This window comes from Strigops habroptila, chromosome 4 (assembly GCF_004027225.2).
Source record: "Strigops habroptila isolate Jane chromosome 4, bStrHab1.2.pri, whole genome shotgun sequence".
Lineage (NCBI taxonomy): Eukaryota > Metazoa > Chordata > Aves > Psittaciformes > Psittacidae > Strigops > Strigops habroptila.
The window spans coordinates 68251098-68269359 of NC_046358.1; the positions used below are offsets into that span (position 1 = coordinate 68251098).

General features: G+C 43.3%; 1 protein-coding gene across 4 annotated transcripts in view; it reads right to left on the reverse strand.

Annotated features, from left to right (window-relative positions):
- Positions 1 to 18262, reverse strand: part of CRAMP1 (cramped chromatin regulator homolog 1) — a 46657-nt gene that overhangs the window by 9160 nt on the left and 19235 nt on the right. For all 4 annotated transcript variants that reach the window (XM_030482822.1, XM_030482821.1, XM_030482820.1 and 1 more), the window contains exons 7-17: positions 16342 to 16427; positions 15436 to 15559; positions 14272 to 14353; positions 12537 to 13802; positions 9380 to 9557; positions 5089 to 5270; positions 4371 to 4445; positions 3095 to 3176; positions 2299 to 2403; positions 1162 to 1334; positions 511 to 591 (exon numbers count right to left, since the gene is read on the reverse strand). In XM_030482822.1, the coding sequence (XP_030338682.1) occupies positions 511 to 591; positions 1162 to 1334; positions 2299 to 2403; positions 3095 to 3176; positions 4371 to 4445; positions 5089 to 5270; positions 9380 to 9557; positions 12537 to 13802; positions 14272 to 14353; positions 15436 to 15559; positions 16342 to 16427 (2434 nt within the window). The remainder of the gene's footprint in view (positions 1 to 510; positions 592 to 1161; positions 1335 to 2298; positions 2404 to 3094; positions 3177 to 4370; positions 4446 to 5088; positions 5271 to 9379; positions 9558 to 12536; positions 13803 to 14271; positions 14354 to 15435; positions 15560 to 16341; positions 16428 to 18262) is intronic.

Here is an 18262-nt window from a genome sequence, read left to right on the forward strand (position 1 = left end):
CTGACAACACTCTTGCAACTTAGGTGCTGCCACAGTTACTTTTTAAGTATCTACGCCTTATGGATCTAGCATAAAGAAAAGTGAAGCTCTGACGAGGATGCTGGCATTACAATCACACTTTTAGTCTTAACGTTCCTCCTTCAGAAACGCACAAGCAGCAGGACTTCCACCTGCAGAAAACTTTCTTTGTGATGTAGAAAATACCTATGTACAATATAGCAGGGCAATTACACCACTGTATAAGGAAATATATAAAACCTGTTTGACCTTCAAAGGCCAGAGACTATCAGCTTCGCTTTGCTTTTTTAGAGAACAGCAGCCACATGAATTTAAGCAGCTTTCCTAAATTTCCTTCTTCAAATTTCTTCAGGTGCTGGAGATTTCAATTCCCACAAAACAGTACCAGTAGTGTACCATTACCTCCGAACCAGGGGTTTTAGCTACCAATACCAGTGGTGTTTCCAGAACATTACCCGTTTCATACAACCGTTTTTTCAACACATACTCTACCTGGAAGCCATCAGGAACTGCCTCCTGCTCCTGCCGTGTGGGCAGGCTGATGAACGGAACCCGACACCCAGGGCCTGGGCCCTGGAAGCACAACCGAAAACATATGAGTGACAAACATTTACGTAAGATGCTGCAAAGGTACCTGGGGAGGTAAGAGACACATGCCTATCACTGTTTTTGCATGCTCTTTTTACATATTGTGCCTTTCAAAATTATTCAGCAACTCCCTGAGAAAATGACAATGGACCAACATGTACCTGTGTCTCAGTGAAAGGAATGGCAAGGAGAAATCAGTTTCCATTCCTAATGCATGCCTAAAAGTACAGGTTTTCCCCAAAATTCCCTCCTGAATTACTGTCTACTGAAATGCTACTATCTTTTCAAGCCCACATTTCTGGATGGCCAACTTCAACAAGTCTCACAGCTGAAAGCCCCTGTGTCAGATAGAAACCTGTTCAATGTGATGATTTGATCCCTCAGCCCAAAATACATGTTATACAACATGAGCTGGCTTTGCTACGATCAAAGCATCCAACAGCAAGCTCCGGGAGAAAGCTCACTGAACAGTCATTAATAATACAGGTTTTTTTTGTTTTACACAATGGAAGAGCAAGACACTGAACTATTGTAAAAAGCACGCTTGAGACTGACCTCCACGGTGGCGATGGAGCCTCTGTTCTGTGCTGCTGACTCCTGCCCTGTCACCACTGTGGCCACTCCGTCTGGTGACAATGGAGACACACCTGACAAACCATCTGCATCCAGGACAGGCACGGGGCTCCCAGGAATAATACCAGCACTTTTAGCTGCCAAGTCAATAGCACCTTTTGTGAAGATGGGGGGGGGGGGGGAGGGGAAGAAAAAAGCCAAAAAACCACAAGGCTTTTCTTCAGGCAATGACTTTGTTGTGACTCAGAGTCAAAACTTAACACATGCAAAAAAGCTAAAATGGTCATTATCTGACCAGCAGTTCCAGCTGTAACTCTTCAAAGTGTAATATTTCTTTCAGCTAAAGTGGTTAATTCTCCTGCCCCGTTCCACCACGTTACCAGGTAAATCAGACCAGTTCAGAGAAACATCCCAGTTCTCATCCCCTGCCCTTTCCTGCTATTTTTTTTTTTTGTCTGCAAATTGTTAAGAATTTGGTTATGCAATTTCTAGAAGTTTCCTATGGTTTTACTAAAGGGGCTCTAAAACCAACACAGCCTTATTTTGTTATCTTGCCTCTAGCAACTGTTTAGACTCAATATAAAAAACTTACCTTGTTGCAGGGTCAACCTCACTCAAATCTTTTAAAAAGCCACTTAAAGGCCCTGAATGTTTTCTCATCACAGAGAATCCTCTAAGTAAAAACAGAGAGGCTGTCATTGCTTTCACCTCACCAATTGTCCTAATTGGGGGACCCATTCTTTTGCTGCCAGACAACATTTGCTTGGGGTACACTAGCAGTTTTTCTTCTTATAGAATTCCTAATCCCGTATTAACAGATCAGCAGTTTCTAAGTTCCTTTCAAATGTCACAACCCCTTTTCTTACCACAAAACATCACAAAAGTGCTGAACTCTGGTCACAAACTCTAAGCCCATGCTTTGCCTGCAGGTCAGACACAGCAAAGGAACAGAGTTCAGACTGCTCCCTTCCTGCAGTCACACAAAGCCACAGCAGGCAAGATCTCATTAACACAGCCCTCTTCTTTAACTTCCAAAGGCACTGATTTTACTTCGGCTACAGAAACCACCACAAAGCTCACAACAGACCATGACTCTTGTCTGGTCCAGACATGACTTACTGGACAGATGGTTGGTAGCCTGTGTTGGTAGAACTTTGGGCACGATTGGACGAGAAACAGCAGCTTTCGTCAGTGAGGACTGGATTGGCCGAAATGAACCTCTCCCTAGGGTGAAGAATTAAATACCTCTCAAGCAAATGAAATCAAACATCTTTAAAGCAGAGTACAACACAGTTCAATGAAAGCAAATAAATTCCAAGCAGTAGCAAGTTCTGGTAAGGCAAGCAGTGTAGATGAGGCAACAGACTTGAAATAGTAATGCAAGCTAACCAGCTACACCCCTTATTGCAATGAAGACAACACTTAAAGTCTCATGTTGATTTTGAGATTTAAGCTGAGATCACCCATTGTACTCAAGAGTGTATCAGCAGGAAAGGACAAATGGGCAGTATATTAGTTATACAGTCTGAAATTTAAATGGTATCTCAGGTACTAGAAAAAGGCCATTATAAAATCTAGATAAACCATCACACCCTACAGAAAAAAGCCAATTTATCTCAGGAATTTATTCCAAAATTTTGTCTCCTTGTAGAGAACTCCTTACTATTCCCTGCTTTCAATACTGGGAAAAGGAAGAAAAAATTTTTTATCATAATCATAACTTGCTTAACAATGATCCAAGAGAACAATCCCATCACCCTGTAGGAAGTGATTCAAACAACTGGTAAATGACTTTGTGGTTTTGAAAGGATATTGTCCTCTTTTCAGAAATTATTCCTTTATGCAGTTTTAAGGAACACTTTTCCAGGCCAGCTCTTGAGAGCATAAAATTGAGAGAAGATATGCAGAGACTCACCTGTAATGGATGAGTTGGATAAGATCGAAAAGGAACAGACATGCTGGGATGGATTTCCAGATGGCCTGGGCAGCAGCGTTCTCTACATGAGAGAAACAATACACCAGAACACATTTAAACACAGAGCAGAGGGTAAAGCTCATCTTCTAAAGCACAGAAGCTCATGATATCTTCCAGAAAGAGCGGAGTATTTACACGGCATGACTATCATGTAACAGACACAACAATAAGGTCTGTGTAATCTTGAGAAAGAAGTTACAGATAGGAATCATGTGTTTTCCCTGTAAACTACTGTAAGAGAAGTATTCCACCTGGACAATTCTCAGAGAAATGCTAAATAGAACCATATTCCTTTCTCATTATACTTGCAGTAATTTTCAAATCTCCTGCAGAACTACAGCAGTGATCTTAATGATGGGATCCAGTCTGTGTGCAAACTGGTCTTCCATTACAATTACACGTGTGAATTAACAAGGCAGCTGTGTGTATTTGGGACTCGTAAACCAAATGGAATTGCATAGTCCAGAATATCCCAGTACCAAAACCCAGCATGTATGTAATTTCTAGGCCTGCTACTCTCACACAGAGCAGAAGAGACAAAAGGGCATACGGACACTTGGTAACTTTGTTTTCCTGAAACAAGTTTCCATTATTTTGGTTATAGATTTCTTGTATGTTCTCCACCTGCCTGTGGTTTCTCTACAGCATGTGCCTTTTTGCTGGGTTATCAGAGCAGTCTAAAGGAGGTTAACACCTACCAAAAGTCCCATGACATCAGGCTACCTCTTCCATACATCTCTTTGCAAGTCCCATTTTTGTTCCAGAATAGCTCTTCCAAATAGTGTTGTGCTTTATTTCAATAGAGGTTTATATCCACCCCAGTTGAACAGCCACCAGTGAGCAGGAAAAGCTGTCCAAAAGGGAGATCTTGTTGTGATAGCCCCAACTGGCAGCTCAGGATGAACACATTGCTTGTGCACCAGGACCAGGCACAAACTGTAGAACCTGCCTTCAGAGGAGGGGATTTTTATTTTTAACAAACTAACTTCATGCACTGGACTACTACTGTTGTTGACATTCCTCACACAGGGAATATAACATGCCTGGTTACGATACAGACTGAACTGCTTGCTCCTTCATATATTCAGCTTCACTTTCCCAGTGCATGTATGAGAGAAGGTCAGGTTTATTTCAGTTAGATGCAAATCATTATAGCCTTACTGATACTTCTTCAGGAAGCAAACTAGGCATTTCACACTTTGCAAACTGCTCTGACCTGTACTACTAATGGCTTCCGCAAGTGCCTGTTCCGTAACTTCCTTGGCTTTGGCAAGAAGAAGTCCGACTGCATCTGGACAAGAACAGGAGATGCATTAGAAAATATTTTAAGCACACAGACCCCAAACTCTGTTTTTCAATAATGTCACAACTATTTATTAAAATACTCTGCTTTGGTTTAGACAGAATATTCCTTCTGCTAGAGAAGGAAAGTCTTCCAGAAGGAATGTGTGTTTTATTTCTCATGGAAATAAAGTTTCCTCCCAAAAAAGCCATTTCACTACTTAACTACTGTAGCTTGCTATGAAACTGTTACTGAGATTGTATATATAAACTAAAATCAGAATTGGAATTAAATGCAGCTATGAGGCTGCATTTACTGGTACTAAAACCAGCTGCACAGGAAGAAGGCTATCATTTTTGCTAAAGCTGGCACATCTATTTGCTGGAGCAACTTAATTAGAGTGTGAACCAGCTTCATCAGGCCGTGTGATGGCATTCAGACTGGGGTCTCAACAGGTGATGTCACTGCAAGGCACAGTCAGATAGTCAAAATCCGGCTAATCTCAGCTAATACAAGTTTATGCTAGAGCATCACTACCAGCACTGCTTCATAAGGAACTCATACCTCCTGATGAACCAACACATTCCTGTCATACCATAGAAGCAGGCTCAGGCACAACATACTACTTCGTTCATGCAGTCACCTCACTCACACTGATTGTGTCCAAGTGCTGCCGGAAGGTCAGTTCTGCTTCTTTGCTGGGCAGGAACAGTTTCCCATGGCGGCTGTTGGGTGGCAGAGTCGTAGGAACTGCAAAGAGTCCACCGTCAGCATCAGTGCTTCCAGAACTTGAAGGACCAGCCACCAAGAGAGGTCTAGGGAGGTTTCTCAAACCTACAAGAGAAGCAAAACCAAGAAGAAAGTAACTATTTAGTAACTGAAGGCTCATAGAGAGAGCAGAGGCTATGGATTCTGGATCTGCCACCATGTGCATGATCCCAAATCACAAATCAATCAATATTTCATTTTCCCCACCTGCAAATTCACAGTATTTAACTGCTTCAAAAGGCTACTGCAAACATTCACTTGCTTTGAAATCCTCAGAACAAAGGGGTTAAATGTGATTTTACGCTACTAAAGAAACTAGAATTTAAGCCCCACACAGACTCTGTTAATCAGTTTATCTGTTCAGCTTACAGAAATACTTGAGGGCCCTTCCCACTGAACAAATTATATACCCACTATCCTTTTTGTAGGGGAAGACAATAAAAAGACAAGTTCATTCGACAAAGCTTATGTTTCATTTACAGTCCCCATCTCTCACCTATTCCTCATGGCAATTCAAAGTGCAACCACAATAAAATTATTCTGGCGGCAGAGAAATGAGACAGCAGGGATCAGTTTACCAAAGTATCTTCCAAAAGATGGACTGCCTTAGAAATACATATGGCACACTGAAATAACAGCATCTGCTCCGAGTAAAACTTCTCCATTTGCATTTCTCTTTACTGTAGCATTCCTCAGTGCTGTGCCCACTCTGCAGGGATCCAGCTAGGGTGAAAAGCCAGGTTGGAAAAAGCCTTTGAGCAACCTGGTCTGTGGGAAGGTGTCCCTGCCCATGGCAGTGGGTTGGAACTGGGTGAGCTTCAAGGTCCCTTCCAACATAAATCATTCTATGATTCTATGATTTGACCTTCTCAGTAAAAAATAAAGCTCAGAAGATAGCCTGCACACACTCCAGGAGTACTGAAAGCACTGGCAAACACTGATAGCTCCACAAAAGGCACACTGCTAGCTGGAGACATAATAAAAAAGTTAAAAAGGCCTTGTTGAACTTCATGAGGTTCACACAGCCCCACGTCTCCAGCCTGTCCAGATCCCTGTGGATTCCATCTCTTTCCTCCAGCACATTGACCACACTACACAGCTTGGTGTCATCAATAAACTTGCTGAGGGTGCTCGATCCCACTGTCCATGTTGCCGACAACGATGTTGAACAGGATCGGTCCCAACACCAACCCCTGAGGATCACCACTCATCACTGATCTCCACACAGATATTGACCTGTTGACTGCAAGTCTGTGTGTGTGGCCATCCAGCCAATTCCTCATCCACTGAGCAATCCATCCATCAAACTCATGCTTCTCTAGTTTACAGACAAGGATGTCGTGCAGGACAGTGCACCTTGCACATGTCCAGATAGATGATGTCAGTCGCTCTTCCCTTATCCACCAATGCTGTGGCCCACCACAGAAGGCCACCAAATTTGTCAGGCATTATTTGCCCTTATTGAAGCCATGTTGGCTTTCACCAATCACTTTTCTTATTTCCCATGTATGTGCCTTAGTATAGTTTCCAAGAGGATCCACTCCATGATCTCGCCAGCCCTGAGGTGAGACTGACTGGTCTGTAGTTCCTTGGGTCCTCCTTTTTTTCCTCTCTTTAAATATGGGGCTTATGTTTCCCCTCTTCCAGTTAGAGGAACTTCAGACTGCCAGAAATTCTCCAATGTGATGGATAATGGCTTGGCAACTTCATCTGCCAGTTCCATCAGGACTCACAGCTGCATCTCATCAGGTCCCAGGGACTTGAACACCTTCAGGTTCCTTATCATGATCTCAAACCTGATCTTCTCCTACAGCAGGTGGTTCCTCATTCTTCCAGTCCCCGACTTTGTCTTCTGTGACTTGAGTGGTGTGGCTGGAGCTCTTGCCAGTGATGACAGAGGCAAAAAAGTCACTGAGTACCTCAGCCTTCTCCATGCCTCAGGTGACCAAGTCTCCCTTTTCCTTCCAGAGAGGGCCTACATTTTCTGTTGTCTTCCTTTTACCCCTGACATACATAGAGAAGCATATAGCACCTAGATGGACTCAGGACCAAATTCTATGAGGGAACGCACCTAGAAGGGTCATCACCAAAAGTAAGCGGGCAGTTTGCTTTCTGATAGCCACATTACTGCAATAATTTAATAGCACTGTATTTGAGGATGCAAAGAAGCATCATAATTATTGTATGCCAAAGGTTGAAATCCAGGCCACAAACAATCCTACTTTAGATCCAGAACACCTTCATCAGGGGTGATAAATGAGATTCAGTTAGTCTACCAAAACAACCTGCTTGGGTATCCATTGGATGTGCTGGAATGCCATTACCTGAGGCCTCAGCCAAATGCATCACCCCAAGCAGAGCTGTTGAGGAGCTGAACCAGGTAGAATGCTGTACTGCGCACACTTCCGCTCCTCTATTCCAGCCAAACAGCTCAGCTGAAGCCAACCTGTCTCTTCAGTACCATACCAAAGCAGGGATACATACACTATATTTTTCTTTTCCTGACTCTGTGTTTCATTACACCATGTCAAACCACAGGGCCTCACAACCCAAGTGGAACTCAGCGAAGGGAATCAGACTAACATACATACAAAGATTTCTTTTTGAATCAGTGAAGGGCGGTCTAACAGAACAGGTGCCTGTCCCTAGGGTATTAGGTATAAAGTACTGTGATATTCTTGCTGTTCTAGAAAGGATTTTCAAGACATTAGGGAAGCATTAAGTACTCTCTCATAAAAATGAGTATCACAAGCTAAGGAAGTCCGATTTGAAAGGATGTGTCCTTCAAGCCTGTGTATCTCACTGAAATACAACAATTTGTTTGATCTATTAAATTACTGGCTTTCTACTAGATATTTAAACAAGTACATCTTTGTCTGCAGGTAAGCACAATGCAGTTTTAGACCAGAATTACTGTAACTCCATTTTAAAATTAAAACCACGCAGCACCCCAAGTGCTTTACAGTATCAGTTAAACTGCTCATAGTCCACTGCTTCTTACAGCAGGGTGTGAAAAGGACAGCCCAAGAATCCCAGTTGTTCCCAGTAACTCTGACGCCTTCATGGGCTTTTCTAAAGTCATAAAACATTTGCTGGCCCATGCAACTGGACTGTAGAACAGAAATTCTTGGTCTGTAGGGCTGGCACTTGCAAATTCTAGCATCTGTACCTTCTATTAAAACGCAATTCATAATCATTCCGTATTTTATAATGGCAGAAAAGCACCGAAAAATTTCATGAATTATCAACAAACTTTACACACCCCTGCTCTGTAAACCTTCACTCTTTCAGATCCCATATCATGTATCAGTCAGCTTGTGCTGGTTCTGGCTGGGATAGAGTTAACTTTCTTCATAGGAGCTAGTATGGGCTGTGTTTTGGATTTGTGCTGGAAATGGCGTTGATCATGCAGGGATGTTTTAGTTACTGCTAAGCAGCGCTTACACAGCATCAAGGGCTGTTCTGCTCCTCACCCCATCAGTGAGGAGGCTGAGGGTGCACAAGGAGTTGGGAGGGGACACAGCCAGGACAGCTGACCTCAGCTGACCCAAGGGATATTCCAGACCGTATAGTGTCATGCTCAGCCTATAAAGCTGGGGGAAGAGAAGAAGGAGGGGGACATTGGAAATGATGTCATTTATCTTCCCAAGTCACCGTTACACATGATGGAGCCCTGCTCTCCTGGAGATGGCTGACTGCCTGCCTGCAATGGGAAGTGGTGAAGGAACTCCTTGTTCTGCATTGCTTGTGCATGTGGCTTTTGCTTTACCCATTAAACTGCTTTTATTCACCCCACGAGTTTTCTCACTTCTACTCTGCCGATTCTCTCCCCCATCCAGCTGTGGGGAGTGAGCGGTGCTGTAGGGCTGAGCTGTGTCTAGGGTTAAACTACAGCACAGCTTCTAACACATGCCAGCATCTTTTGCAAGAGAGACACCTGAGAGTTGTTCTGGACTGTAAACTGCAGTATTGACATGCATTGTTCTCTAAGACTCAAAGTAGTACTGAACTTACAATAACTCTAAAGCAAATTAACACATACCAATGTTCTTAAACAGTTAAGTTCAAAAGTGGAAGTACATTCATCCCCCTGGTGTTTCATTACTTGAGTGTACTCATCATGGCTGAGGTACTAACGGTGTGACCTCATGAAATCCATTTTCATGAACACTCACCTGAGGAGCTGGAAGCAGCACCAGGAGAAAAAGTCTTATTGTTGCGAAGGGCAGATTGGTTTCGTGCACAACCTGGACTCCTGGTGCTGATGGCAATCACCTTCCCTGGAGGAGTCAGTGACTGCTCCTCCTGAGCAGGCTTTATAGGTGACGTGGCAATGGAGCTCATCTCAGGCATCTGAAAATGCACACACGACATGAATACTGTGTGCTGCTGCAACAAATACACCATTAAGCTCATTCTACTTAGGAAGCTAACAAAAAAAAAAAAAAAACCAAACACCCAAAAAACCCCATCATCTGACAGACTACAGTATCTTTAAGCACTCTAACCAATACCTTCAGGTGTGTGTGTGGGCAGCTGAAATTCCCTTCCTGTGCATTTAGCAGTGTTAAATGACATCAGTCTAGTATCGTTAATTTATGTTAGAAGGGGTTAACATTCAACAAGCTTCACAGAGTGCTGGAAAACCCAGATAAAAGAAAAAAAGAAGGTAAAGACACAGATTTGTCAGTAATGGAAGAGGTGCTGGGTTTAGTCCAGCACAAAAATGATTTTCATAACCATCACCATTCAGAGGGCTCCTCTGGGCAGAAGGAGACCTGGACAAAGATATTTTGTTCTTAATTCTAGTCACGCAGAGACCAATAGTTTTGGGGGTTTTTTTTCCATCCCTTTTCCTATTCACACTGTAACACAGCAATAAAAAGAGACTCATGGCAAGGTGCTTTACTAATTTTCCAGGCTATTCAGTTATTTCATTAAATTGTTCAAGTGCTTTTCCAGAATATGTTCCCCTTTTAAGGAATCTGTGTGCAATCACAGGTACAAAATCACCACCCACACTTCACTGCAGTGCTATTTGCTACAGTTTTTTGTAATGTTCATTTAAAGGATGAACCACAGCACACTTGGCCATTTTGGCTTTGCTAGGTATTATCTTGAGAAAATAGTAGGGATATGGACAATCAACCCTTCTCTGCCCAAGTAACCTGTGGCAAAAATATTATGGTTCCTGCCATTACGTGATGAAATGCAGAGGATTTAAGACACAAAACTTTCAAACTCTACGGTAGTTTCAATTAGGCAGAAAACATCATCATCCCCTCTTGAACACCTATCAGTGCCAGGACACACACTGCCACAAGAAAAATATCTCTTTTTCTGAAACACAGCGAGTATGACGTGGTATTTGACAAATCAAACGTTACGTTACCGTCTTCTTACTGGAATGCACAATATGGTATGTAGCTGAGAGAGCCCCTGGATTTTTCAGTAGTACTACCCTACTTTAAGACACTAAGAGCACTAAAGAGACAGTAAAACACTTGCAAATAAGAAGGGGTGGGTTTTACTCCTCTCCTATCCCTCTCCCTGCCCAGTCTAAGGGGATGTCCTTCTTTCTGGTTTGTGATTGTTTAATCATGTCATCCCTGGCTGTCACATGTCACCAGAAGTAAAAGTAGATGCCAAAAGAGGAGACATTGTCACAGATCTATGAGATGTCAGACCAAAGGGCACGTAATGACAGGATAAAGGGGAATGGCTTTAAACCAACAGAGGGGAGATTGAGATGAGCTCTTAGGCAGAAGTTCTTCCCTGTGAGGGTGCTGAGGCGCTGGCACAGGTTGCCCAGAGAAGCTGTGGCTGCCCCCTCCCTGGCAGTGTTCAAGGCCAGGTTGGACGGGGCTTGGAGCAACCTGCTCTAGTGGAAGGTGTCCCTGCCCATGGCAGTGGGTTGGGACTGGAGGAGCTTCAAAGTCCCTTCCAACACAAACCTTTCCATGAGCCTATGAAAAGTCTTCAAAGTTTAAACAAAGTCTGTATCTGAGCAAAGATGGTTCTGAACTGTCATCATCATTATTACTATATTTTACTTTATTTCAATTATTAATCTGTTCTTATCTCGACCCACAGCTTTTTACCTTTATTTTTTCCCCCATTCTCCCTCCCACCACACCTGGGGCAGGGTGGGTGGGTAAGAGCAGCTGGGGTTAAATCACAACAACCAAGAAAGGAAGATCAAAGAACTAGGTGTGTTTGGGAGCAGCAGTACATTTGCATCCTATGCTAGAATAGAATGCAAATGAAATCTTTCACTCATCACATCTCCAACACCGGTGTTCAGCCAGATGTGCTGAACTTCCACTAGAGCAGGTTGCTCCAAGCCCCTGTGTCCAACCTGGCCTTGAACACTGCCAGGGATGGGGCAGCCACAGCTTCTCTGGGCAACCTGTGCCAGCACCTCACCACCCTCACAGGGAAGAACTTCTGCCTAAGAGCTCATCTCAGTCTCCCCTCTGGCAGGTTAAAGCCATTCCCCCTTTGTCCTGTCCCTACAGGCCTCTGTCCAAAGCCCCTCTCCAGGTTTCTTGTAGCCCCTTTAGGCACTGGGAGCTGCTCTGAAGTCTCCCCAGAGCCTGGTCTTTTCCAGATCTTAAACACACAAGGTTGCAACCCAGAAGGAGGAAAGCAAGTTCCTTCCCAGTGGTCTGCCTGAGGAAGAAGGTATTTTTCTGGGTCTGATAAACAACTATCCTAGAGTCAGGGAACTGTTACAAAAGCCGCTGTGGCAGGCATAGCTATAGTTACTATGCTAGCCCAAAGAAATAAATTCTTTTTACACACACAGTGCAACTTGAACTACATAAACAGTGAAAATTAAGAGTTGTAGTTTTCATGTGGGATATTAATCTCATGAAGGCTCCCTTTGCCATCTAGGATCTATTTCCCCCAAAAGCTTGGACCAGATTATCTTCCAAGGTGCCTTCCAGCCTGGGCTATTCTATGGCTCTATGAACCTGAGAGAGAATCGAAGGCACCCACCTAAGCTAACCTCATGACTGATCTTTTCAGGAGTCACATTAAATGTCCATTGTAATACCACTGAGACTCAGAGGAAACCAGAAACTAAAAGGTCATGTAAAAAGCAAATGCAGCATATTGAGGAAAAGCCCACTCTGTAGCAAGTGGGCTGTGGTTTGGTTGGGTTGTTTGTTTTGGTTTGGGTTTCTTTGTGTTAAGTTTGGGTTTTTTTTAAACAGGAGTCTTCCAAGATTTTGACAAGACTGATCACTGATTTACTGTATGACTGGGCAACTGTTCCCCAGATCAAGCAACAGTTTAGCAGCTGGTGGATGAATGAGAGTTACTTACTGGTTTGGGATTGACTTCAGTTGAGATGAGTTTTAAAAGGCAGCTCAGGAGTCTCTGCTTGTGAAAGCTGGGACATGCAGGAGCAGCACTTGATTCAGATGTTTGCTCCCTAGCATCCTGGGTTTCTGGCTCCAAGACAGCCAACCAGTCATATTCCAGCTGCAGTTTGTTCGGTTTGCCCATCATGAGGTAGACTTCAGCCAGCGTAAGGCTCTCAGAAGTTCGCAGACTCCATCCTTCTTCTCTAACCTGTTGAGAGAGCCGGCTTGGGTCATCCTTGAGAGACTTTGTACTAGACTGTCCCTGAGGTGGAGGTGGAAACGAGGAGCCCAGCTTCTCTTGAGAATCCTCCATGACTGTATCTGTTATATCCTTGGTACAAGCATCAAGCTGCTGGCCCTGGCTGTGGCTAGCCTGAGTTTCGTATCTGGATGGGCCACTGCTGGGTGAAGCCACACCACCTCTCGGTAGCTGTGAATAGGAGTCAGATGTCTCTGTGCTCCTCCTGCCTGGAAAAACCCCACTAGAAGTATCACCAGCTGCTGGAGTAGAGTCTTTCCCACGCAGTTTGTCTGTGCAAGAACATTTCTCTGGGACGATCAGGTCCTGACAGGACTTCATGTACCGTGGGAATGGATCAAGCAGAGAGAGTTCTTCCACATCAGGAATCTTACTGCAAGCACAAGCTGTGCTGCATGATGGTAGCACAGTTGCTTGGTCACTCGCCACGGCCTCCCTGCCCTCCACACAGGTGGCCACTGAGCTCAGCTTTTCGTGGTTCCCTCCTGGATCTTGAAGTCCAGAAGGCATTTTTTGGAGAGAATTAGTGATGCCAAGATTTGAGGTTGTTCCTTCCACCAGGCCAGGCTCTGGGGCACCATCTTCAGTGCTTGCAGAAAGTTCAGCTATGGGCTGAGAGGTTCTGCTTGACTCTATAGTGCTCTCTGCCCTTCCAACACCCTTACCTTCTGTTCCCCGTGGGTATTTTAGCTGACCCCTCGCTGTCCCCTGACCACTCTGTATGCCTAGGATTTGTGCAGGGGGTAGTAAGTGAGAGTCTTTCGTGTTTTGTTTGCATTTGCCAGTTTCCTGCCAATGCACTGTGCAGAAAGCCTTGGAGTGGACCACTCTGGCTACCCCAGGCAGTGGAGTGAGTGTACAATTCTCTCCTGGGAAAAGATGGAGCATCACTTTCTCCTCTGAGAAGCTGCCTCTTGCTTCTGAGTCTCTGGAGTCTTGAAGCTGCCGTTCTTCTAGTGTTTTACGCTAAAAAAAGATGTGTCAAAGAATACAACAATCACCTGCCCCCTCCAAACAAGCACCTGGGCACCTATTTTGCAAGTTAAAAAAAAAAGGGGGGGGGGAACCCCCCAGCATCTGCTCAGTGATATGTTCTCTACTCAGCATAGCTATCAAGACTCTCTGATCAGAAATTAAGTCCTTTTGTGGTGATAAAGACTACACTGAAGACTTGATATAGCCACAAACTAAATCTCTGTTCCAGTCAAAATTACTGATCTCTGCTTCACACCACTCTAATCGTAAAACAAAAATCTTAACCAACTATCGAGCCCCAACAGAACCAAGCAGAAAACCCCAGTGTCACTGCACAGCAAACCAGACTCCCCTCCTGTGCAGTAACTTCCATCTGACACATTTTGACACCGTTCTAAGTACCAAGGGCTACACTGGTACTTCTTCCAGCCTCACAAATTAAAAAGCAGAGAAAGGATACAATACGTACTTCATGGAGAGCCCACTTCTGCTTCAGGAACTCAATGAGGCTAGAGACCTTCCGATGTAACTCCACAATCATCCTGTGTGCAAGATTAACAAAGCAAGGGAACAGAAGAAATGTCAGCCGAAGTTCAAATCACGGCCTTGATGCTAGAATGGGAATTCAGGGAAGAAAGTGACGCTCTGGAATGCAAGCCTAGAGAACACACCCACCGCTCCCAAGCTCCACCAAAAAAAAAAAAAAAAAAAATAATCCAAGAAAAACAAAAACGTTTTCTTGCACAACTTTAAAATCTGGATAACCCACAACTGAGAAAGATCTAAAAGCCTACTGGATAAATCTGATTGCCATGATTCAAGATACTAGTTTCTCCAGATGGAAGAAGATAGAAAAACTGGTGAGATTTAGTTGAACTGCAGAGGTGCAAGCAACGCCCAAAGCTACCACATGGAGTATAGAAAGAAAGGGAAAAAGGGGCACAAAAACCCCCCAAACCTTTAATCTTTGCTCTCAAAGCATTTTATAAAATAAAACTAATGCTAACAACTTTCCTTCTCCTCTCTGCCTGATCTTTGCTCTTTACACTGAAGTCCTCAAGCAACATCAGAGAGGCCTCGTGTTTTCTGCTCTGAGTTTTGGACTAGATTTAAGTACAAGGACGAGCAGCCACTGATGACAAACAGCAGCACCAACTACATTTTGCAGGGTAGGGATTATGCTACAAATACCTTCCTTTCTGCTAGTTCCAACTAAACCAATGAGTCTTGGCGTAGGCACCTCTCACTATTGTTTTACTTCCCTGTGCCTCTGTCTCATGGAACATTCAATACAAATTTTAGTAGAATTAGTGCTGCTTATCTCTAGTTTACTTGCACTCTGCTCTGACAACTGGGTGTAAACTGCACAAAGTAAATTCATCTCCAACTCTAGTAGCTCCTATAACTACTCAGAAGATATAAAGAAAAATGCAATCTGATTTACAAGTCTGGTATCTCATGTTTATAACTACTGTGTACTCTTCAGGACAACTACATTTAGGCAAACTGCATTCTCAAAGTTGAACTGCCCACTTGGCAAAGAGAACCCTGAAGACAGACGAAGAAGCTAGAATGCTGCTCGTGTATTTCCCTGTTCTGAGCATCACCATCAGTTTTTCATTACCTAAGCCGTGGATTCTGGGCAAGACTCTGTACTCGTGCCCACGCATGATTATTTCGTGGCTGCAACTCCACAGGGACCTTGAGAGGCAGACGTACTGGCTTCTGGTCCTCTTCATCACTAACACCTGAGGGAGATGAAGCACAAAGAGCATGGGTCAAAGCAAGGACAACACACTCACAACACTAGACTCAGTTACATGGGAAAAAAAAAAAGCGTCACAGACATCAGTATCACCTCCAGACAACCAAGGCAGCTCAGATTCACCAGTGGAGCCTGCTTCCTTAGACTACCTCCTGTTCCAATATGTTTATTTTTTTTTTCCCTGGACACTGCAGGGGACTCCAGTACCACTGCAGTACACTGGTACTGGAGCTTCCAGTTGAACAAGCAGTGTCAAAATCAGGTGACTGGAAACTTTGAACGAGTACACTATTTCAGACTTTTAAACTGCACTGATTCTACTTACTGGGGGGAAGGAAGGGAAAAATAATAATAATAATAAAAAAAAAAAAATCACATATAGCTGAACTGGAGAAGGTAAAAAAAAAAAGTCAAAAATGCTAAATAACATACTACTGCTTAGTCACTGGCATAGGGGACTAAACTTTACGTATAGTGAAAGCACAACTGGTAGACCAGTAGCGATCTCATCTGGTGTAGCTATTTCCTTTTCAATTTAGCTAGTGACATACTCCAAGACTAAAGAGCTACATGGGTCCTAAAGTTATTGGGATTATACAAGCAAACAGGCTAAGTAAGGCAAGAGGGACATATCCCTAACACAAATGGGAAATAGCTCAAATCCCCCCTGCCAGTGCTGGACACATCAGAACAGCTCTATTCTCTCTCTCATTTTCTTCTGCTCATCTGTTAAAACCGTTTCACGTCCCAGCATCTCTTACTCACCATCTGGATCACAGAGTTTCTTCAAAGCCCTGCACATTGGAGCTTTGATACGAAGGTTTCTGCCTTTGTAACGAACAGTCGTAGCCCTGAATATATTGAAAGAGAAGTACTTACAGACACCGTTAACAAAAGTTTGTGAATACAAACATGACAGGGACACCAAGTCAAATATGATCACAGCTATAGGAATAACCAAAGAAACGGAAGGGTTTGCAGTGCGGATTCACAAGAGCATTCAATCTTTCCTATCACCTTCCTTTTAATTCTAGAAATGCTACTCTTGCGACCCTCCTCTTCCAGACTTTTAGGAAACACAGGGCTGCCTGCTTAGGTCTGCTATTTAGAAAGCAGACCAGAATTACATTACTTCAGTTCAACAGTACCCTCAGAGACAGCTTCTTCCTAAAACACAAGTGGTTTTGCTTTAGTCTTCTCTTTATACTCCAAAAAGTCTAAAGTTTCTGAAGAGTCTTCCATTCTGGAATATGAACACCACATTCGTTGCAGAAATGAGGTCTAAGAACTTGTGCTGGAATCTGAACGAAGTAACTACTACAATATGATTTCACTGGCTTTAGCTTCAATACCACATAATTAGCTATAAAGACCCTTAAAGGCAAGACATTTTTTGGGTTTGCACAGTGGAACTATTTGATTTCTTCACTCACTCAGCCCTGTTTTCTTTTTAGAGACTTAGAAGGCAGGCATTGAGACCAAAGTCATTGATGGCTCTATTTACTACTTAATACTTCAAGCAGTAACAATCAGCATAGAATCAACAGGATTGAACACAAGTCCTTGCAAGTAAAATGAAAGAAATTATGGGGGATCAGGAACTTATTTTTCCTATGCTGTAAGGAAGACAATATCAGGCAGAAAGAGCACTTGTCTATACTGCTAAGAGGGAAATTCACAAAAGGGCAGCAGAAGTGAACCCAGACCTAAGACTGAGATGACCACACTTGAAAGAAATGTGCTAGGTATTGAAAAAAAGAACTGCTTACAGAGAGGGGAATCATAGAACTGTAACATCACTGAGCAAAGTGGAAAGTTCAATCTAGTGGGATATGTGCAATGTGTTTGCTTGTATGGTATGTGAGGCTGCCTTCCATGTGCAGGCGATTAATTCAGAGGGCGCAGACACCCAGGTGGTAACAAAGAGGAAGATGTAAACTGTTTCCCTGCACAGTTTGCGCCTCTTGCACTGACAAGGTTTACCTACCAAACAGGGTAAGAGATGCAAGAGAAAAAGGAAGCAGAGATGCGTCTCCCATCTGGAAGACAAAAAGCTTATGCAAGAGTTCTGAACTGCCCAAGAATGTTAATATTATGTACACTGACGTTCTTGGTTGGAAGATGAGCATTAATATTTTCATATGCAAAGATTCCTGTTTTCAAAATGATTTGTTACAAGACTGGCTTTAGAATAAACACATAGACTTCATAAAAATCATTAGCCCTCATTAACAATTAATTAGAAGAAGGCCTTAATGATGCCAAGTGCTAGACTGATGCTACAGCTAGCTAAAAGTCATCAGTCTCATTAATTATGGTTTAGTCTATTTGGATGGCACAGTATTAGACAGGCTGTCCAGTACAACGCAGAGAACAAAATGACTGCTCATATATGAACTCCAGAGATGCTCCGGACACAGGGGAAAAAGGGTCATCCTGGGCCCATTTTAACTGGTAACTCTGATTTAAAGAGGTAATTTGCTTTAAGAATCATTTCTTTATATGGAAAAATTTACTGCTAAGATTGTCTTCAGTGTACAAAACCCAAGCCAAATGGCAATTTCTCTTCTAATTCAAAACGTCAGTTCACAGAAAAATGAACAAGTGATTTCATAAATAATCACATCCAAGCTCTGCACCGCAGCAGCACACTGCGCAAAGTGCATCTCCCAGGAGAGCAAAGGTT